At 41.0% G+C, this 24,093-nt stretch overlaps 1 protein-coding gene across 2 annotated transcripts; it reads right to left on the reverse strand.

Annotated features, from left to right (window-relative positions):
• Nucleotides 1-1,349: 1,349 nt before the first annotated feature.
• On the reverse strand, nucleotides 1,350-23,679 carry FAM221A (family with sequence similarity 221 member A). Of its 2 annotated transcripts, none has more exons than XM_045828166.1 (7): nucleotides 23,539-23,679; nucleotides 21,082-21,255; nucleotides 17,295-17,485; nucleotides 14,716-14,922; nucleotides 9,983-10,090; nucleotides 5,342-5,424; nucleotides 1,350-1,787 (listed from the first exon to the last, which is right to left on the reverse strand). In XM_045828166.1, exons 1-7 carry the CDS (start codon nucleotides 23,601-23,603, stop codon nucleotides 1,719-1,721), a joined length of 897 nt encoding a protein of 298 aa, XP_045684122.1. In that variant the 5' UTR covers nucleotides 23,604-23,679; the 3' UTR covers nucleotides 1,350-1,718. The 2 variants fall into 2 exon arrangements, with proteins under 2 accessions (XP_045684122.1, XP_045684121.1); XM_045828165.1 differs by lacking the exon at nucleotides 1,350-1,787 and adding an exon at nucleotides 4,776-4,931.
• Nucleotides 23,680-24,093: the final 414 nt, after the last annotated feature.

Below are 24,093 nucleotides of genomic sequence, written 5' to 3' on the forward strand. Positions count from 1 at the left end.
CTACTCTATAGACTAACAAGCCACCTTCTACTGGCACTGCACCCAAATCCACTACAGTAACTGTGATGCTACATGCCAAGAGTTAATCACCACCCCACTTACCAACAGCCGTGGGGTCTTATATTGTCATCTATCTAGTGAATGATCCAATCAACAGAATCCCATCCTGAAGTTTGCTTTCTAAGTGTGTTCCTGGTACCCATCGTAGCTGGGTTTACCACCCTTTCCCCACCCGCAGCAACCAAAAGCAAAGCCTAAGACAAATGTTTACATACAGGTAATTTATTTGGGGAGTGATTTTAGAGAACCTGTTTGTACTCACAGACCCAAGGAAAAGCCCCAAGCCTGAAAATCTACAAAACCTCCATAAATGGCAGGCAGGGAAGGACCGAAGAAAGAGACAGGCCACTCCAGTCTGGCAATTAACAGAGTTTATTAAGGGAAACTTACCTACGAACCGCATCTTGGGGAGCAAAACGAAGTACAGATCCTCCATGCTGCTTGGCAGGCATCAAAGAGTTACACAGAAAAGGGCAGAATGGAAGGGGGTCCTGGTACGTGATTGGTCCCGGGTACAAGAACAATGTCCAGGTCAGGACAATGGCCTGTCCCAGGAACCAGCACACCATGACACACCAGAGAGGTACTGGTTTAGGTAAGAAAAGCCTCCATTATAGTCAGACAGTCTCTGAGAGGGTTTACGAGAAGCAGTCTCTGCTGTGGCCCAGGTCCAGCTTGTGGGTCCAGCAGCGGTCACACCATGGAACGGTCTCCCCTCCACAGAACCAAAGGGAGGGAATTGAGGAGTGGAAAAAGAAAAAAGAGAAAGCTACAATAAGGACAGATGATGAAGTTGGCCACTATTTGGGGTGACTGAGGAAATCTGTGAAAGGCATATCAGAATTGTCTTCCCAGGAGAGAGAAGAGGGAGTATATTGGCTTCCACCTCCCATTAGTCAAGGGTGGTCCCAAGGTCATTAACGCCCCCCATATCTTTTATTCATGTATGATGCGGAGGGGTTCCAGTGGGCATCCCATGCCACAATGTCAGAGGATCCCTGGAGATTAATGACACAGGCCCAATACGAGGAGTCGTCGAATGCTTCCACGTGAAGCTGCGAGGCGCCTGCTTGGAGTACCTCACAGCGGAACTGGAGGGCGAGGCAGGGCCGGGAGGATCGGCAGTGGCACACCAGAGGTGCCGACACAGCTACACGCGAGGCAGTTAACAAAACGCCTTAAAAACCCGCGGGCACCACGAGAAAATAATCATGTCATTTTAAAATAGTTTTTTATTTAAAAACAAATCAACATTACAAAGTTTAAAATATAAAAAATTAAGGATTTTAACTTACTTTTTTGAATGAAATGGCAGCCCTTATATATTTATTCACAAACACCAATAACATTTTTTTAAATTTTTTAAATAGCTTGGGAAAAGTTAAATTATGATAGACCAAAGATATTTACCATACTTTTGACTAATATAGAAATAACCTCATTTGTTAGGAGAGATAAAAAAAATATATACAAAGTAGTAAATCATGAATTTTTATAAAATATAAGGTATATCCCGTTTAAATTAAGGAAACATCCAAAAAAACATTTTTGTACACTAAAGAAGGAAATAATTTGAGAGAAAATAAACTATACTATTGTGTTTAAAGAAACACTAGAAAGATATATTTGGATGATGGCTGTAATTTCCTCAATAGTCTTCACGTAGGTTTTGTGTTTGATGACAATGGTGCTTTTCCTGCATGCTTAGCAGCCTTTTCCATTTTTATCTGTAAATTTAAAATATATTGATGTAATAGATTGTAAAATAGTCTAAAGAAAAAAAAGGTTGCACATACCTCATCTGAATTCACGTTTTATTTACCATACCACTTCACAGTTACTTAGCAGTTGTTAAGCTGCTAAATACTAAAGCCAAAATCTGAGGGTTAAAGGAACCTAATTGCATTCTTATACCATGGTTTAAATTCAACTTTACAGAAGCATTTTCATAAAAATAACATATAATGAATCTTTGGAGAAAGTGAATAAAAATAATTTTAACTGCCACTAATTTTTTTTTAAGCTGAAATACCTAACCTTACATCAGCCTAAACACATTCACTTACAGGGCTACAGAATACGCCTAAACCAGCCGGTTTATCTCTGGAATGTGACTGCTGTAAGGGCAGTTTCCTATAATTCTGGTTTCCATAGTTACCGTCCTGAAGTGTGTCCTCCACTGTAACTGCAGCAAAGAAAGTTGCATACCCTAAGCAGCAGCCTTCTGATCTTTTAGAAACACATAACCCTTTCCATGGGGGGTGCTGGGGGACTGGGGGGCAAGAGAAATACAAACAGAAGACATAAGCCCACCTGCCTCTTACTCATTACTGCTCACACCCGCACACACCACTTCCCAGAGGCAGCACTACTGCCTCATCCCACAAGAGAAAGGCGCAGAAAACGTGGGGCATGGAAGGTGGAGGCAGGGCCTCCTACCCTCCAAGGGGACAGGAATAATATCAAGAAAGCAGAAGGGCCCTGGTAAAGCCCCACTAAACCATCAAATTATGAATAACTTCCTAATTATAAAATTGTATGAGTCTCATCTCTCTCATCCCCATTTTTTTCTTCTCTCTCCTCTTTGAGTTGATTGAGAACCTCATTTAGAAATCATACATTTGCCCTGGCTGGTGTGGCTCAGTGGATTGAGTGCTGGCCTGCAAACCAAAGGGTTCCCAGTTCAATTCCTGATCAAAGGATCACTGGTTTGATTCCCAGTCAAGGCACATGCCTGGGTTGCAGGCCAGGTCCCCAGTAAGGATCACATGAGAGGTCACTACACACTGATGTTTCTCTCCCTCTCTTTTTCCCTCCCTCCCCCTCCCTTCTCTCTAAAAGTAAATAAATAAAATCTTTTTTAAATAAAAAAAAAGAAATCATTCACTCATATCACTTTTGCACACTTTATCAGTCAACAGGTTGGCAGAGGGACCCCCAAAGTACACTCTATTCAAAGGCAAAGATTATAGGCACTGGAGTCAGAGAGAACAGTATTTCAACCCTACCTCTATCATTTATTAACTATCTGAGGCAAGTTATTTAACCAACAATTTTCTCGTGTGTATAAAAAAAGTCATAGTAATAGGTATATCCCAAGGTTGTTCTAAAGGTGTAAATAAGATCATGTCTATAAAGATTAACATACTCAATAAGCACTAAACAAATGCTAGTCTCCTTTCCCTTCTCATTTAGGACCAAGTGTTAAACTTACAGTAACATCAAAAAAGGGCAAAGATGCTGAACAAACAAAAGTCAGGGAAGAGTTTGCTCATTTGAAATACAGGCACACCTGGCTTTATTGCACGTCACAGGTCTTGCATTTTTTACAAAATGAAGGCAAGACCTCCAGCAGCAAAAAGATTACTACTCGCTTTATTGCAATACTCACTTTCTCGTGGTGGTCTGGAAAACCGAACCCACAACATCTCCCTCCCAGGTATGTCTGTACTAGCGAAACATTGCTTTGTAAAGGCTCGGAGCCCACCAGACTCCATTTCCTAATCACCCCTGTTCCCTCAGCGGTGCACGTCCTGGCCTGGGGGTAACAGAAGAGGACTAACAACACATATGGTACATGTCAGCTCGGTTGTTCAGGTCTGAGCGTCTTAGTTTTTATACTCTGTTAATCACACCGGCTAGAGAATTTGTAAGGTGTATCTCATAAATCCATAAATCACACACGGCAAAGAATTATAAACTACATCTCGTAAATCCATAAATTCTAGGTCTGGTTATAATGAGCAGTCTGGGTGGGCCAGGTGGATCCTCTGAAACAGCCACAGATAAGAACTCCCTCCATTATCTTCCCACAAGCAAATTCCATTGGCATGTTTTCAAGGCAGTCAACACCACCTGGGCTTCCAGAGGAGGGGAGGGAGAAGTTCTAGAACCCTGTCCCTCGTAAGCCTGTGAAGAAAAACTGAAATTCAGCTGTGACCATGTGTGTTCTAAGAACAGATTGATTTAATTAAAAGTTTATCTTTAACAATGCTGCAAAAACAGCCTTTTCTGTTCTCACTCTGACCATCTCAGCTTCCAGAGATCCTACCACCACCCCTTTCCCTTAGACCGGTTTTCCAAAACAGCACTCTACACTGTCCAATAAGGCAACCACTACCCACACATGGCTCCTGAGCCCCTGGATGTGGCTAGTGTGACTGAGGAAATAAATTCTAATTTGTTTAATTTAGACTTACAGAGTCGTGGCTACAATGTATCACTGCAGAAAGTTCCATTTTCTAGCTCTACCTTAAATGCCATGAGGATTCTCCCCTCTACTTCGAAATTCTTCATCACAAAAACCAAGCTAGTCTCTGCCCCTGACTCACTTCCTCTGCTCTTAGATGGTGAATTTATTCAATGGTCTCCTTTTTCCAACCTTCAGTGATTCAACGAGCTCTTGTGCACGAGTTGTAGAGGACATGACAAAAAGTGACAGGAGGATCTTTTCATTCATGGAACTTATCACCTAGTTGGAAAGATAACAAATGCCCACAAACCAACTACAAAAGAATCCCAAAGAAAGCACTTTGGGGAATGTGCTGGATAACGTCCCCCATGCCTTATTAAGCCAACATCCTTTCATCAACTATAAACAAAAACAAAACTCTCAAATATGAGCACTGCATGAAACACATCAAACGTGAGGAAATAACATGTATGACAGCAATCTCAATTATATGTTTATTTTTTCCATAAGTATTTATTGAGAACATACTATATACAAAGCACTACACTTAGTTCTGGTAAAAATACAAAGAAGAATAAAATACTAGACATATCCCCAAGGAGACACAGTGTGGTGGAGACCTGCTAAACGTTATCATTACTGAAATCTGGGGGCACTTCAGTGCTGCAGTTGCTGAGCCCTAGAAAATGTTAAAATGCATTTATGGTTAGTGTTCTGTTCCTTAAAGTCTATTGAGTAATTTTAACTTTGGTGTGAATATATCTAGAAGTTTCTAAAAAGAACCCCTCCGTATTATGAATTCAAGATATGTATCATTTACAAATCTGCTGAAGGTTATTACTGACCATTGTATTTGTATATTTCATCAATCTTAATGACCTCCATAAATTAGCCAGTGTGTTACCATATTATTTGTTAGTCCTCTTTCTCTCTGAATAATTACAAATAAGCCCCAAGGTCTAACACCAGCGGGAAGTAAAGACTTCACAAATTATTTTTAATGACGATCCACAACCAATATATAATCGTCCCACAATGTCTTTGGTACAAGTAAATGCCTAATGTGAGCAGAGCTCTCCACAGACTCACCCTTTCCTGGTATCGTCTTTCAAAGAAAGCCATATCGTCCTCTTCAGGTCGCCTTAAAGAAGACACTTGACTACTTGTACCTACTAATAGAGGGGAAAAAACAATTCTAAGTAATTTATTTCTAAAATTATAAATTTCCCTGAAATAAAAAACGAAAGAAAACTTTCCTCCTACCTAGTGATAATATTTTTATTTTTCAAACCTGAAATGGTATAAATGGAGAATTGATCCTACCACCTAATTCTTTTTTTAGAAAACTGAGCAACGTAAGACAAAAGTAATTTTCATTGGCAAAAATTCTGCAAATATTCAACTGGTTCATACTAAATAGCACAAAATAGCCATTTCATAGAAGAGCACACTTAGCTTTGTTTAATCACATCTTACACTTCATAGCTAACCTGGCAATGCATGTACCACTGTAACAGATAATACAGAATATAATTACAGAAGGAGTTATAGAGGTGCTATGGTCTGAATGCCCCCCCAACAAAAGTTCGTATGTTGAAATCCTAATGCCCACTGTCTTAGGAGGTAGGGCCTTTGGGAGATACTTAGGTCATGAGGAGGGAGCCCTCCTGACCGGAATTAGTGTTCTCATAGAGGAGACCCCCCAGAGACCCCGCAGCCCTCCCACCACATGAAGACACAATGCGCCGGCTCGGCTGCAGTCAGAAAGAAAGGCTGCCTGCCTTCTCTAGAACAGAGCCCAGCCAGTGCCTTGGTCTCAGATTTCTCCGCCCCCAGAAGCGTGTGAAATGAATTTCTGTGGATTGTAACCCACGCAGCCTGTGGTATTTTGTTATAGCCACCTGAACAGACTAAGACAAGCTTATGTAGGCAACCATGATGATTCTGCCTGCTTTGAAATTTTTCAAAACTAAAATAATTTTAACCATTTTCCATGGTATTCATTTTTTTAAACTAGCCCTGGCTGGTATGACTCAGTGGATTGAGTGCCAGCCTGTGAATCAAAGGGCCGCCAGTTCGATTCTCTGTCAAGGGCACCTGCCTGGGTTGTGGGCCAGGTCCCCAGTAGGGGGCGCGCAAGAGGCAACCACACATTGATGCTTCTCTCCCTCTCTTTCTCTCTCCCTTCCCCTCTCTAAAAAATAAGTAAATAAAATCTTTTTTAAAAAAATACTAATCAAGCACTAGTTCACATGCTGAAAGAAATTTTAAATTGCCTTAGAAGGAAAATCTGGTTTTAGTTACAGGTACACCAAGAGCCTCGTTCCATGGAAAAGTTCACCTTCATTTCAGGTAAATGTCCTGGTTACGTCCCTTCATATCCAAAATAGAGGATCAACCTGAACACCTGTTCTTGTTTTTTAAACACATGAATTTACCCTCAACCAGCAACACAAAAATCATATAACTCTGTCGACTCTCTAACAGAAGCCTTGTTGAGGGAAATAAAATTGCTTAGAGCACGTGCTATCTATCCATGCACCTGAACACTCGGGGGGGCTGGTCCCTAAATCATGTTGCACCCACCGTCTGGGCAAGACCTCTTGCAGGATCACCTTCATTGAGTTGCATTTCAATGGAAAAATTTCATTTATCTGGCAACATGGCATATTACCACTTTTATCAAAGGTGACTATTAGAAATGAGCTGCATTTGCTGAAATACAGTTTCTGGGGGCCTCAGACCGCTGCATCATTGAAGGTGACTGTATAGGCGCCTCTAAAACCCCAGCACTTTGTGTGTGTGGCAGAAAGATAAAATGGAAGAAGGACTCATGGACAACAGTGTGGTGATTATGGGGGTCGGGGGTATGAGGGGACTAAATAGTAATGGGAAAAAAAATACAATAAAGATTTTTTTAATAAGTAAATAAATAAAAACTAAAACTGTTACCCAGCACTGGTGTAACTTTCGTTAGCACGGAGGAATTCATGTTTCCTCGTCTCTAATAACGAACAGTATTAAACTGATCACATCTTCCTTTGTGCCCTGGCTGCCCCTACACTCAGTCACAACTGAAGCCTCATGCCGCAATTACAACCACCTGGAACGTGGACAGAATTGCATCCCTTTTCTTGGTTTTGGTCTTCTTTCTCTATTTCATCACATTTCACTGAGTGTTGTTTTTGTCAGTGGCAGCCCTAAAAATCTCTTGTGGAGAAAGCAGGGGACATGAAAAGGTCATATGAAAATACAAATAAATCAAAAGAAATTCTCGTTTTAAAATATTTTTAAATATTAAATATCTGGACTTCTGGCTAAGATGGAGGCATAGGTGGACACACTGTGCCTCCTCGCACAACCAAGACAGGGACAATAATTTAGAAACAGAATACCAACCAGAACTGACAGAAAATTGAACTGTATGGAAGTCGGACAACCAAGAAGTTAAAATAATACATTCATCCAGACCAGTAGGAAGGGCGGAGTTGGGCAGCCAGGCACGGGTCGCAACGCAGAGAGCAGAGAGCATTGGGACCTGGTGCACAAGACCACAGCGGGTGGACCTTGAGCATGCAAGTAGCAGCTAACAGACCCCAGCCAAGGGGTGGCAAACAGCAGACCCAGTGAGGTGGCGACTATGAAGCAAGGCACTGCGCGCAACCCAGGATCCCAGCACTGGGAAATAGAGCCTGGGGGCACTGACTGAAAACACCTGTGGGGGTTGAGGCTCAGGGAGAGACTCCCAGCCTCACAGGAGAGGTCCTTGGAAAGTCCCACGGGGTGCACAAGCCCACCCGCATGGGAATCAGCACCAGAGAGGCCCAGTTTGCTTGGGGGAAGCAGCAGAAGGGACTGAGGTCCCACGGAGAGTGGAGCAAGTGCCATTGTTCCCTCTTGGACCCCACCCCCACATACAGCGGCACAACTCAGTGGCTGGGGTGCCCCACCTTGGTGAACACCTAAGGCTCCGCCCCTCACACATAACAGGCACAACCAGACCAAAGGGGACGGGGGGGGGAAGATGGCCCAAACAGAACTGAAAGCCCCACAATCCGTACTTTTAAGTGACTAAGAGATAGTCAACCTATCAGATGCACAGTTCAAAGCACTGGTGATCACGATGCTCACAGAATTGGTTGAATTTAGTTGCAAACTAGATGAAAAAATGAAGGCTACAATAAGTGAAATGAAGAAAAATGCACACATAACCAATAGTGATGGAATGAAAGCTGGGTCTCACATCAATGGAGTGAACCAGAAGAAAGAAAAAAACATACAACCAGAAAAGAATGAAGAAATAAGAATTCAAAAAAAATGAGGAGAAGCTTAGGAACCTACAGGACATCTTTAAATGTACCAACATCCAAATTATAGGGGTACCAGAAGGAGAAGAAGAAGAGCAACAAGTGAAAAACTTATTTGAACAAATAATAAAGGAGAACTTCCCCAGTCTGGCAAAGGAAAGTCCAGGAAATCCCGGAAGTCCAGGAAGCTCAGAGAGTCCCAAAGAAGTTGGACCCAAGAAGGAACACACCAAAGCACATCATGATTACATTAGCCAAGGTAAAAATGAAGGAGAGAATCCTAGAAGCAGCAAGAGATAAGGAGACAGTAACCTACAAAGGAGTTCCCAACAGACTGTCAGCTGATTTCTCAAAAGAGACCTTACAGGCAAGAAGGGGCTGGAAAGAAGTATTCCAAGTCATGAAAGGCAAGGACCTACATCTCAGATTGCTCTATCCAGCAAAGCTTTCATTTAGAATGGAAGGGCAGATAAAGTGCTTCTCAGATAAGGTCAAGTTAAAGGAGTTCATCATCATCAAGCCCTTTTTATATGAAATGTTAAAGGGACTTATCTAAGAAAAAGAAGATAAAAAACATGTATAGTAAAATGACAGCAAACTCACAATTATTAACAACCACACCTAGAACAAAAACAAAGACAAACTAAGCAAACAACTAGAACAGGAACAGAACCACGGAAATGGAGATCACATGGAGGGTTAGCAACAGGGGAATGGGGGGGGAAGAGAGAGGGGGAAAAGGTACAGAGAATAAGTAGCATAGATAGTAGGTGGAAAATAGACAGGGGGAGGGCAAGAATAGTATGGGAAATGTAGAAGCTAAAGAACTTATGACACATAGACATGAACTAAAGGGGGTGAATGTGGGTGGGAGAGGGTGTGCCTAGTGGAGGGGAATGAAGGGGGGTAATGGGACAACTGTAATAGCATAATCAATAAAATATATTAAAAATATATTAAATATCTAATAAACCATACAAATTCCTTCTTCAATGTTTTTATTCTTGCTTTCAAGAAAGGAAATGCAATACCATTGATTTTAAATATATAATTAGTAAATGACAAAACCTTGCTAACCTATAATTATCAATGGATTACATCCTCTTTGGGAGAACCTCAAGGTTCTCAAGGCAACCAATCCACTAAAGGGCTCTCATTCAGACATCAAAGCAATAATGTGCTAAAATAAGGTTTTAAAACTTCATACTATTGTATTATCTGAATCCTCATAATTCTCAGACTTAGCAATTTTTCCTAATAAAAAATAAGGTTTCTTGCTGTTTCTCACTGCCTGGCCAATATAAAATACTCACAAGATGGTAATCAAATTGTGGTAATACTGGGAAAAACAAGGGCCATCAATGAATCAATCTATATTCTTATTTTCTACACCCAAACATATTTCCCCATCTCATTTCATTACCATCTGTTCGTGTTTCTGGAGAAGAACTAGACAATGCTTGAAATGCTTTGAGAAAAGGGTGGTCCAAGGCTGTACCTGGAGAGTCTAAAAATTCGGCTGAAGGTGCACCTGGTAATAAAATACATGAAGAATGAAAGTTAAATCTCTATTTGTTAGGATACAAAGAAGTTATTTCAAATGTGAAATAAAGTAGAAACTCATCGGAATCATTAGAAAAATCCTTTCAGTAAAAACGAAAGTTTTATTTAGATTTTTCCCAGTCATATAAAGTGACGGGAAATGGGTAAAAGTATTTTTGTATTTCTCAGAGACTTTTTCACAGAAAAAGAAATATATACATGCACAAATGTAATCATGTGTCAGCAAACAGTACAGAACATTAACATAGTTATAAAACACTATCAAAAACAAGACATTTCTGATAAAAGAAACTCTAGTTTAAGAGGGTAGAATAAGTGTATATTTACTCTATTCCTCACTGGGAAAACAACTAAAAACAAAGTATGAAAACTAAAGAGACCTTCTTCATTGAAATGAGGAAACATCCACAATTACAAACTACAGAGACCAACTGCTAAATAACTGACTTTCGAACTAAAAGGAAGGAAGCACAGAGAAAATGTATTTCTAAGTGTTCTATCTTCTTCACAAACCACCACCTCCCCCACATCCTGCACAAAGAGGGACAGAAAATAAACTTTGACTCCTGCTGGGTTTTAAAAGTTTATCCTTTCTTACAATGCAAACAGTGTAAGGCAATTGCTCCTTCTTTCAGATCCCTCCCCCTGCTCCCCCCTCCTTTCTCACGCTGCTGTGGGAACCTAGGAGGGGGGAGCTCAGTCCAGCCAGGTCCCTGTGCTGTCTGTCCTCTGGTTGCTGAGTGCACTACAGTCTCAAATGCTCAAGCTCGCCTAAGTGGTAAGTTAGTCTCTCAGCTTCGTAGGGCCTAGTAGCCTCACACTGACTCTCACTAGAGTACAGGCGCCTCAATGCCTGCCACTTCCTCCACTGAATCCCCCAGGGCCCCAGGGGACCCCCCTCTAGCTCTGCTCTGGGGTCACCCTTGCCCCTTGCTATGACAGACACCATAGCAAGCCCACTGCCTCACAACTCAGTTAAGAGCTGGGAATTCTGGACCCTTCCGCAACATAAAGGAACCAAATTCCAGCAAGGGGTCCTCTCTGTCCAGGGCACTGCCTGGCTAACAGAGCAGATGTCCCTCTGCCTCAGGCTCCCCTACATCTGAAGTCAAGACAAAGGTAAGGTTTCCTCTCCTCACTCTCACCTTTCCTCACCCCACCTTTCCCCAAGGGCCAAAAGGGGCAGGTTTTCTTTCCTTGTAAGGATGCTTAAGTGATAAAATACTGGAAGTTAAAAAAGGCAAAAATGTCAGCTACAACCACTATTACTTAGCATTGTTCTGAAAATACCAGCCATTTTGGTTAGTCAAGAATAAGAAGAGTCATAAATTTGGAAAAGAAGAGGCAAAAATATCATTATTTGCAAAATCAACTAAACATTTATTTAAAGCTCTAAGATTAAGTACAGTAATAATTAAGTACACTTTATGCTGCTAGTAACAAAAAGCAGCATAAAACATTTGCTTTTTTATAAACAAACAATAATCAGCTAGAGAATATAAAGGAAGTAAAAGAGTCCATGTACGGCAGCTATAAAAAGAAGATGACCTGGCTGGTGTAGCTCAGTGGATTGAGCGCAGGTTTATGAACCAAAGGGTCACCAGTTCAATTCCCAGTCAGGGCACATGTCTGGGTTGCAGGCCAGGTCCCTGGTTGAGGGTGTGCAAGAGGCAACACTGATGTTTCTCTCCCTCTCCTTCTCCTTCCCTTCCCCTCTCTCTAAAAATAAATAAAATCTTTTTTTTAAAGAAGATGAAATACCTATAGACAGAATGAAAAACCATGCTGGACTTTTATGAAGATAACTTGAGAATTTTACTTCGTTACACAGAAGAAGACAAATAAGTGAATAGACTCGATATTTTAAAATCAGTTCTTCCAACATTATTCAGTGTGATATCAACTAAAATAAGAATGTTTTTGTAATAATACAATGTTTTCAAAAATGATGCTCGAGTTCTAAACGAATGAAAAGGTAAGAATAGGTCAGGAAAACTCTAAAATACTAGTAGGAAGTCATAAACATCGATTTGTTACGAAGCTGTAGTAATGAAAACAATGTGGCAGCTGCACAGAAATCATCAGCAAAGAGGCAGAGCAAGGCGCTCAGCACAGCCTGGGTTGAATCCAACCCTACCACTTGCAAGCTGAGTAACCCTGAACAAGACGTTTACCTCTCTGCTGAGTTTCCTCATATGTGAAACAGGATTAATAGTAGCACCCACTAGAGTTGCCGTGAGGATTATATAAGGAAACAGAAGTAAAGAGGTTGGAACTCCTGCATCATCGACATCATTAGCATGCATTATTTTTTGCCATTGGTAATTGGGTTTTCTGTAACCTTTTCAAGTACTTAATAGAGTCATGCACCCATAAATATTGAAAAAGGATGTACTTATGGAATTTAACAAGCTACTTGTAAAATTAGTTAGAAGAGAAGCACGAATATATCAAGGCAATCTTGAAAAAAAAACACAAACAGGAGGAATACCAAATATCAAAACATACCACAAAGAATAACAAAATAGGTCATATTGGCACAGGGCAGAAAAATCAGCCAATGGAACAAAATAGAAAGTATGATAAAATACGATAGTTTCAAATTGTTTGGGAAAGATAACTGGCCATCAATTTGGACAAAAACTGAACTTACACAACACCTTACACTTACACAAAAAATAAATTTCAGATGTCTGAAAAACCTAACCATAAACACAAAATAATTACATATTAAAGTAAAATGAAGAACATGTTTATAAAATTGGAGCAGGGAAGTCCTGCCTCCAAAATTTAAAAACTGCAAAAAAAAGAAATTAGTAAAAGACAAATGACAGATTGGAAAAAAATAACAATATGTAAGATTTTTTATAAATCAATGAGAAAAGATAAAAACAAAAATGAACACACTATATGAACAGACAATGCACAGAAAATGAAATGGCCAATACATATGAGAAGATTCTCATCCCACTAATAAGCAGGGAAATTAAACTGTAACAATAACATTTTCACATATAAAGCTGGCAAAAATTATGTTTAATGATATCAATGATCAGCATAAATGTGAGGAAATAGGCAAACTAAAACATTACTAGAGGAAGAGTTAACAAGTAAAGCATTTTTAAAATGCAATTTGACAGAATATATTAAAATTTCACACATGCACACACTTCAACCCCAAAACTCTACCTCTCTATATCTACCTTAGAGTCAAACTCATGTGATATACAAGGAAGCAAGTTCAAGGATATTTTGGGGAGGATTGTTTATAAAGGCAAAAAATAACAATAATAAAAGCACTCTAAACACCAGGAACAAGGAAATGGTTTAGATAAACTGATATATCTACAGTGTGGAACACTGTGCAGCGAGCGGTTAAAAAGAATTTCACAGCCCTGACCGGGGTGGCTCAGTCGGTTGGGCATCGTCCCACGGAGTGAAGGGTCATAGGTATGATTCCCTGTCAGGGCACAGGCCTGGGCTGTGGGAGGATCCCTGGCTGAAGCACATGCAAAAGGCAACCTGTCAATGTTTCTCTCCCACTTCGATGTTTCTTTCCCTTTCTCCCTCCCTTCCCCTCTCTCTAAAATTAATCAATAAAATCTCTTTTAAAAATTTTTATAAAAGGATTGAGTAGACTTGTGTCCTGACATAATAGGCTTTTTGAAAAAAGAATAACAATAAAGCACTAAATTTTTTCTAAGTTAAAAAAGTAAGCATATATACATATATGTTTTATGTACATACATAAACATAGAAGAATACATTACATAAAAGTACATCATTACATAAAAGTAATATATATAAAAGCGTATGCCAAGAAGAGTTTATTATCAATTGAAGACAGCAAATTACCCTCTGAGAAAGAACCTAGGGTAGAGACAGTGTTCAAAGGGGCCATGTACTTCATTTCTATGGTTTGAACCTTTTATAATAAGAAAATATTCGTTTATACTTATGTAATTTTTGAAATGAAAAAAATTTTTAAACACATGCTTGCAAAAAAATCCACACACAAAAGTATTTAAATACAAACCATATTCTTCTCCCCAATCCCACTTAACTCAGAATACAGTTACGTTCAATGATTTATGTCCAATTAAACTTTCCCCTATATTGCTTAAAACTTATGTACACAAGCAGATGTGCATGTACATACACGTGTACACACACATCTATGCACATGAGCATGCATTATAGATGTGATTACATGCATATGCATGCATGTACATATTAACACATGGACACAGCCTATGTTTCCAAAATGAGGTCATTATAATGGCAAAAACTGCATACAGTAGGGTGATATCAAATAAAGGAAATATTATTCAGCTATCACAAACTGTGGTTAAGGGCTGGGATTGGGTACAAGTATTGGGGAAGGGACTGATCTCTTGTGATTTCTAGATTTTCTGTAATGACCACCTGTAGCACAGCAGCAGTTAAACCTTTTTAAAAAAATAAAAATCAAATAAGAGAATGTTTCCTGGGAAAAAATGAAGAATATAAAGTGCGAAACAAGCACGAGGCTTCACGATTGTTAGCACACATGAAAACACTACAACGAGCTCACGTTTCCGCGTCACCACTTACCGATCCCACTGTCATCCAACCGCATGTAGCCTTCTGCCAGGGAGCTGAAGCCAGTCAGTCCTCCCATTGCTGCATAAGGAACATCTTGCCCCACTGGTTTCCCCTGAGCCAGTCTTTCTTCCTTAGTTTCCACTACTGTGTCATGGGCATATGCAGGCTGACCACAAGCACAAGTGAAGCAGCTATGGAATCCCGAACACTTTGAACCTGAGTCAAGGTGTAAAGGCAATTAAATGTTTTTAAATATAGATACTAAAAGCTACCTTCCCTAAAAGCACTCAGCTTGGCCAAAATCACCTGAATCTGGATCCCTCACGTGCTATCCTCTAACCCCTGTGACTGTTACCTCCAGACCTTGAACTCCCTCCCAGCCACGCTCTTATTTCTAGAAGATTCTAAAGCAGTAATGAATAGTAGTAGCAGGGAAAAAGATATTGGAAAAACCAATGAGGACTGCCCTGGCCAATGTGGCTCAGTTGGTTGGGCGTTAGCCCATAAACCAAAAGGTCACAGGTTTGATTCCTGTTCAGGGCACATGCCTGGTTTGTGGGTTTGGTCTTGATAGGGGAATGTGCAAGAAGCAAATGATGTTTCTCTCTCACACTGATGTTTCCCTCCCTCTGTCTGCCCCTCCCTTCCCCTCTCTCTAAAATCAGTCAAGTTAAAAGTTTTTTGAAAAAAGTCAATGAGGACTAAAAGAAAGTGGGCTGAATACTGGAGAGCCAGGAAATGGCTCTCTGCTCAAATACTGAGTTAAAAGCAGGCATGGTGGGGACAACCAGTGGCCGGGACGAGGTGAAGAGATAATGTGGAAACCTCCCTATGGATCAATTCTCCATAAAAGCCATATTGGAAGGCCAACCCGTAGACAAAGAAAGGATGCAATGGTGTATTGTTTAACAATAAAAAGGAGAGAAGTACTGATATACGCTACAGCATGGATGAATCACAAAAACATTATGCTACAAAAGATAGTCACAACAAACCACATAGTCTATGAGTCCATTTGCATGGAGTGTCTAGAGCAGGCAAATCCATAGAGACAGAAAGTAGATTATTGGTTGCACAGGGCTGGGGCCGGGGGCAGGAGGAATAAGAAACGACTGCTAAGGGACATGGAGTTTCTTTTTGAGGTGAAAAACACGTTCTACAGTGTGCTGTGGTGATGGTTGCACAACTCTGTGAATATATTAAAAATTATTAAACTGTACCCTAGAAATTTGTGAGTTGTATGGTATGTGAACTATATCTTAATAAAATTGTTATTTAGAGACCAAAAAAAAAGCCATATTGAAATGAAGACCAGAATACGCCATTAATAAAATCTTCACACACTCATACTTCTGACAAATATGTATGGGAACCAAGGCACAAAATAAGTTTTATCCAACTACTTCAATACTTAGCCAATGAAACACATTTATTCCTACCACTCATTAAAAATGCTTTATAATATCATAAGATTTCAATTCAAGCTACTATAAAAAAAGGCTGGAATAACTATCTCCTGAAAATGAATACTAGACTAATTGCCTATTTCAAAAAGTATTTTTTTTCTAATTAAATTTTCAAAGGGTTTTTAAGAAGGATGACCAAGTGAAAAGGCATATGGGATGGGGACTGGGATTTGGGAACAGGCATTGAGACAAGGTTGCTGTCGCACACCAAGTGTGAAAATTATCATGTTACATTTTCCCATCAACTGCAAGTGTGTTTAAGCCAGCGATTTTCAACCAGCATGACTGGTCGGTACATTGGTGTGCCACAAGAATTTTTAAAACATGCAATACCTAATTATTTAGTCAGGGGCACTGACCTCTTTTTCCTTTGGATTATCAAATTTAAAAAATGATGGCAGCCAACACAAAAATGGCCAACCAGTGTGAATGAAGCAAAAGTATACCTATTCGTTTTGATCAGAAAGAAGTTTAGCAATTAATTAATGCATGCATGAGATGAAAAAGTTTGAAAATCACTGTTTTAAGCAGTAACAAATAACCTACCAGCAAATCCTAAATTTTTTCTACTTATAAAAGCCTCTTTAAACACCTGTAAAAGGCCCTGGCCAGTGTGGTTCAGTTGGTTGGAGCACCATCCAATAACCAAAAGGCTGCGGTCCGATTTCGGGTCAGTTACGGGGGCTGTCCCTGGCCCAGTCCAGGCACACTAGGAGGCAGCCAATCAATGCCTCTCTCTTGCATCGATGTTTCTTTCTCTCCCTTCCTCCCTCCAAAAGCAATGAGAAAATGTCCCCAGGTGAGAATTTCTTTTTTAAAACCCTGTAAAAGAATTTAGTTGATAAAACTCCCATTATTCAAAAATTTCAATCAAATCACATCTAGTGATTACCTAAAATCTACCTGACTGATTTCAATTACATGAGACTTATGACTGCAAAGCATACAAAAAACTTGGAATTTTACCACAAAAATAAAATTCTAGAGTAAGCTACCCACCAAAGTCTTCTTAGTTGTTTTATATGGGCTCTACAGCTGAATAAAACTCACACAAAGATACATTAAGTATTTAATCAAGAAATACAAGCATTCTGTTGGTTTGTTTGTAATAAAGTAGCTCACAGGCAGTGCAGGTGAAGCCAGGCGCGGCGCTGTGCTGGTCCGCAAAGTGCTTGCACCTGCAGCGAATGGGCTGCGCGCCGTTCAGCGGCACGTAGCTGTAGGCCCTGCAGCGGCAGCCGGCCACTCGGCAAGGCAGACTGATGGGGCGCTGCTGTGGAATTGTGTCAAAGTCAGTTTTATGTTGTTTATACCTGGAAAAAATAAACAGAAGGGGAGAAATAAAAACACAATGCAAGTAATGCCGAAAACTACTATTCCTATTCTGTTAAATGCAAAATGGTTCTTTTTTGTTTTATTTTTGTTTCATTGTTCTCGTTAGGTAAAAATAAACTCCCCTACCTGCAGTATTTCTGGCAGTTATATTGTTTTGGTCAGGGAAAATCTTTACTCTTAGACATTTATTTTTAGTTATTACAGCAATATACAAAGAAATATCATATAATCCTTTTAAAATACATACCACTACAGATTCTTTAACATGGAAGCACAACCTAAGAGTATGAAATAAGCTCTTTATAAAAATTCTTATCCCTGGCTGGCGTAGCTCAGTGGATTGAGCGTGGGCTGCGAGCCAAAGTGTCGCAGGTTCAATTCCCAGCCAGGGCACATGCCTGGGTTGCAGGCCATGGCCCCCAGCGACTGCACATTGATGTTTCTCTCTGTCTCTTCCTCCCCCTCCCTTTCCTCTCTAAAAATAAATAAATAAAATCTTTTTAAAAAATCTTTTTATTAAGGTACACTCCTTAAATTTATTTCTACAGGTTTGCTATTTAAAACAGAAATAAGTTCAATAAACATGTTAATATAAGTTATTTTAATATAATTTAATTTTTAACTTTTAACTTCAAAATAAATTATCGACATTTTTAAAAGCCAAAGCTCTTCTAAAACACTAAGTAATTTTCTTAGACTATTCGCTTCCATCTCATAAGGTGATACTCAGTAAAATACTATTAAATTTATTATTCTCAATATTAAATCTGAAAAATAAAAGCTAAAATAACAAGATACCATTTTTCACTTAGCAAAGAGAGCCAAAGCTTTTTCACAACTATGCATAATTCACAATGCAGCCAAGAGTGCTACAAAAGAACCAATCCCATTTAATGTTTTAAGGAAACTTAAATCCATCCATTCTTTAACCCAGACAGTTTACTTTTTAAAATGTACCCAAGAAAATAATTCCATGTACAGAGAGCTTTGTGCATACAGATAGTATCAGCAACAGTACTTACAATTGCCCCCCCAAAAAATATATATACACACACACACACACCCCATACTAACAACAAGGGAATGGTTAAGTAAATTCCAAGACAACGGTTTTCAAACTTTGTATCAGTGAAACCTATTTCTTCAAATAAAATCTTTTGCAGAACCATAATATACAATATAAAATGGATATGCCCTGGCTGGTATAGCTCAGTGGATTGAGCGCAGGCCTGAGAACCAAAGGGTCTCTGGTTCAATTCCCAGTCAGGGCACATGCCTGGGTTGCAGGCCAGGCTCCCCAGTGGGGGACGAGCAAGAGGCAACCACACACTGATGTTTTGCTCCCTCTCCTGCTACCTTCCTTCCCCTCTCTGTAAAAGTAAATAAATAAAATCTTTAAAAAAAAAACAAGATAAAATGGATAAAAACAGAGCTGGCTGAAGCAAGGGAAAGAGCCAGAACTGCAGTCTGCCCTTTCCCTCCCCTCGTCCCTCCAGCTGGGACACCCCCGAGACACTCTCACGCCTCTGGGAACATGCAGGGGACTGACTCAGGATCAGGCAGTATGAAAGATCTTGCTAGTGATTACTACCTCATATGTGGAAACACATTTCTGTGATCCTGCCATGAAAAATGGGTTCAATATTTATACACACATAATTAACTAAACAAATTTTGTAAATAAAAAATTACAGGAATATGGTATAATGTATTAACAGCAGCTAGCTTTGGGTGGTGAATCTTCTTTCTACTTTTCTATATAATCCTCATTTTCCTGATAATAATGCTTCACTTTTTTTATGGCTTTTTTTTAAAGATTTTATTTATTTATTTTTTAGAGCGGGAAGGGAGGAAGAAAGAGAGAGCGAGAAACATCAATGTGCGGTTGCTGGGGGTCATGGCCTGCAACCCAGGCATGTACCCTAACTGGGAATCGAACCTGCTACACTTTGGTTCACAGCCCACACTCAATCCACTGAGCTACGCCAGCCAGGGCTATAATGCTTCGCTTTTATAACATGGGGGAAAAAAACTGTGTAAACAGAGAGTTCACTGACTGACCAGTACTAAAGAATTTTCTCATCATAGTTGAGTTGGGCCCATTTTTAAAGGTTAATTCCATGTTATATAAGCATACACATATAAGAGATGGGCATTAAATTTGTACAAGAATAAAAATTGAAACTAACACTTTATTCTGACAGATGCCAGTATAACTGATGCACTGATATCTTTCATTCACTGATAACAGTGAATGAATTCTGAAAAATACAGTGTAACTCTTTCTCCTTCCCTCCACAGTTGTTTTTAGGTGGAGTTGCTAAATAAACTTCAAGTCTATCTATATAAAACATTACTCATCCTAGCAACTGCCTAACAACCTTTGGCAAACTGCAAGTCTGTAAATAGCAACTATACAAAGAGTGTCTCACGGAAGAGCCCCGAAAACTATCACAACAGGGCGGTTCTCCTTCACAGTTGCTTTGGAACAGCAAGTTAAAGTTGTTACCAATAGATTCAGTGACTTTTCCATGAACAGCTTTGTCCTTTTGAGCTTTACAACTGTGACCTATGCTAGTTGTAAAATTTAAAGCAGAAAACAACCAACACTGCCAAATGCAAATCTCAGGTATAGGCAACAGGCACCAAAGACTGGGGCCTCCTCCTGGCTCGGTAGCTCCTCTGGTTAGAGCAGTGGTCCCCACCCATTTTAGAACCTGGGACTGGTTCTGTGGAAGACAAGGAGTGGTGGGGGATGGTTCCCGGATGGTTGAAATAGATTACATTCAAGCTCACCTCCTGCTGTGCAGCAGGGTTCCTAACAAGCCCAGACCTCTGCCAGCCCAGAGGTTGGGGACCCCTGGGTTAGAGCCTCGACCCACTACACCAAGATTGCAGATTCAATCTTCAGTCAGGGCACATACAAGAATCAACCAGTGAATGCATAAGTAAGTGGAAGAACAAATCGATGTTTCTCTCTCTCAAATCAATATTTTTTAAAAAATAAAAGAATGAAAAACAAGGATTGGGGCCTCATAGATTTCCTTTGCTCCATGTGTTTTTCTTGGAAATGGGTCGCACGTAATAAAAAGCTGTGTGCTTAGTATTGTTTGTTTGAAGAAAGGTATTGAGATATTTCTTGAAGAATAAAGCAAGATTAGAAAAAATGAGGAGAAATGCTTCTTTCTGTAGATTGAGAACCTGGTCAGTGTGGGTCGACTCAAGCAGTTCTGCAGCCTGACAACCCGTCCTTGACCACCCTGTGCAGGGGTGGGAGAGGCACACTGTGTTCCCAGCCCAACTGAGAGAGACCCTGGCAAAGCCGCAGGGGCACCAATATCCTTTTAACCAATGTGATAAGGAGATACCTAAGGTAACGGACTGTAACGAATTCTAATAGGAAATAATAGAATGTTTTAACTATAGCAAAAAACATTTTGGATAATGTCTAGTGCAAAATATCAAGGCCTATTTTAAATATTTCTCAATCAACACGAGTAATGTTATTTACAGAAGGAAGATATGCTCTGCTACAGTTTCACATGCTCTGATCACCACAAAACTTAGATCTTACCTGTGGGTACAAAAACACAGCGTCTCCGGGCCCACAAGTTTACAGTCTATTCCAGTCGGCGACCGCCAGCTCACAAACAATCTGTTCTGCAGGCGCAGAGGTAAAACTTTTCTTTTGTATTCTTCGTATTCTTCAGGAGTAAAAAGTTTCCCGCCATCGTCCTCACCCACAATTCTACAGCGAAGAAATATTTCTCTTAAGCCTTGATCATTTACTTTCCAGGTTAAAAACACTGTGCTCTAACATTAAACTGTACTTACATAGTCAAAGGAAAGGCTATGATGGATTATAAATAAGAAAGTCAATGAAGTTGTAAAATCTGACTTTACTGATTAAGGTTTGCTACAGGAGAATTGCCACATACTCATCTCGATTTCTCCTTTGATTCTAAACCAAACATGCTCATTCTTCTCACTGAAAGCTGGAACCTGAACTGCTAAAAATTCGAACATTTTCCTCCTCTAAAAATAGTAACATTCTCCCCCAAAATCAGTGCAGAAGACAATATGACTAATGTCCACACCTGACTCTAAACCCTGGCCAGGAGTTTCAGGTAGGACCCACAACCACCCTTGGGCCTGACTAGCTCAAACCCACACACCTGGCGCTGAGTAATCACGTGCATCACTGTTCAATTCCAGAAGTAAGACCTCCAAATTTTATGAGTAAAAAAATAAGCCACCGATATTTCTTAATTTCTCAGGAACTTGAGAGTTGGCCTCCGTGAAGGAAAAGGAACCACAATTAAAAGTATTTGTTCAAAATTGAAGAAATTTCTCCTTGAATATATCCCCTTTTAAAAGGCATGAAAAGTGTTGTTTGCAGAATGCTACATAATTTTTTGTGCAATTCATACTTTTTCCCATACTTTCAAGCCTTTAGCTGAGGTAGATAAATAAAACCAATTCAGAAGCTATGAAGCCATCACAGCCTCCTTCCTTAAATAATTTAGATACACAATAGTAAAAACGAAAGGGGGGCATCTTATTCTGAGATAATTTTTGAGCCATTTCACTTTGCTACCAAGAAGTATACCGACAGGTACTGAAAAGATCTTAAAATCAAGTCTTCAAAGAAAGAGATCATTTATACCTAAGTTCTAACCCAGTGCAGCTCAATCTGTATTGTTTTTACATGGTTCTCAAGTGATCTAGTCCAAATGCAGATTCAAAATTAATGGTCTAGAGTGGGCCTGAGAGTTTGCATTTCTAACAAGCTCCCAGATGCTGCTGCACAGCTGGTCCATGATTGCTACACTTTGAATAGCAGGCTGTAACTTTTAAACAGAATTGTTCCAGGTTCTTCATGTTTGCAAAAATAATCTTCCACCAGGCCCTAACATTTTCTGACCAGGCAAAAATCTACAACTGGAGGACCACAATCCACATATCAAAACGTCTAAATACCTAAGTTATCAGTCAAGGCCAGGGCCCAGCAACATGGTCCCAGTGGAAAGCTCTGAGGCTTGGAGGCTAAAGGAGCCAGCTCTGCGCTGGATGAGGGCTGAGTGGAAGCTGTTCTGAGCACAGGACTCCTGGGTTACCTGGACCCACCTGAACCCAGGATGAGCCCTGACCTATCAAGCTCTGCAACCTCACTTTTCTGGCTCAGAATTCCCAGGCATTTCTAGGCGTCACCCACCTACGCCAAGAAACAGTCAAAGGGAGTCCAGGCAGATAGAAAACACGTTTGCCCGAACACCCATAGGTGATTTGCTGCTGCCACTTTTATGCAAACGACCCCTCTCGCTCAGATTTCCCAGAGGGAACAGTGATTACGTCGCTTCCCGTTTATACACACTTTGCCCCCAACAATGCATCCTCAGGCCTGTTCCTCTCCAGTAATTCCCACTCACCCTGTTTCCCAACTGTCAAAAACCTTTGGGAGACCGAAGAAAGAAAACGCGTCGCAGGTGCACCGGATCTGGTCGCGGCCAAAGGGGCAGCTGCGTTTCTACTTTCGGGAGAGGACTAGCTCCAAAATCACCGAAACTCCACCAGTCGGTGCCTTTCTCCCAAAAACAGCTCCTTGGGATTGGGATCGCGTCTGGAAGGTCACGACTCAGCCTACCGCTACACTAACATGCAAACTGAATGTCCGCTCACTTTTATGGGCCCCGAGTATTCCCTGTTTAATTCTTTAATGGCCGTTTAGGAAAAACAACTGAACCTCTGCATAAACCTAGTTACTAAATCTTCTCGGACGGGGTAGGAGCAGGAGACCTCGTAAATAGACTCAGAAGAGACTTATTAGTACGGTATGGCGTATCAGTACAATGTTTAGTTCCAGAAAGACGAAACTCGAAATCAATGGAAGCCTCCCCCAACAGCCCGAGAACGGATTACAGGGACCCAGTGGACAAGCGCCCGGCAGCCCCTGCCCGCGCCGCCGGCGCTCCTCTAGTAACGGGGACTGGCCTGTCCTAGGCGACCCCGCTCCGCAGAGCTGCCGCCTCACCTCCGGTACTCCAGGTAGTCGTCCACGGCCGCCGCGCCGCCGGGAGGCAACGTCAGCCGCTCCATGGCCCGCCAGGAAGCGAAAGGCTCCGGCGCTGCGCGGTCTGAGCCCGCAGGGCGCGCGGGTGGACTTTCCAGGAGCCGGCCGGCCCCGCCCCAGCACGCCGCGCCCCCTCCCTCCGGCCTCCCGATTGGCCCACCCGAAGACTGCGGCGACAGCGCAGGGCACGCGCCTACCGCTCGGGCGCGCGCCTACCACCCAGCCGCCCAAACGGGCGCGAGGCGCACACGACCTGCAATCGCAGTCACGCACCACACGGGGATGCTCCTCGCGGCCATCCACAAGCCTTGCCAACCTCTCTCCCTGGTTTAGCAGGTCTCCTTGCGAAGTGACATACAACGAGGGAGTGTGATTCCTTTCGTACATTGGACGCACAGAACACTGCTTATTATACAACGAAGGAATCAGGCAGTCTCTGCCTGAACAATTTAAGCATTACCAAGAGTGAGACAGTCTGACACTATGTAACTGTTAGGTAATGAAGAAATATGAAGT

The sequence above is a fragment of the Phyllostomus hastatus genome, unplaced genomic scaffold (assembly GCF_019186645.2).
Source record: "Phyllostomus hastatus isolate PE091 unplaced genomic scaffold, TTU_PhHast_1.1 phas_scaffold_78, whole genome shotgun sequence".
Classification (NCBI taxonomy): Eukaryota; Metazoa; Chordata; class Mammalia; order Chiroptera; family Phyllostomidae; genus Phyllostomus; species Phyllostomus hastatus.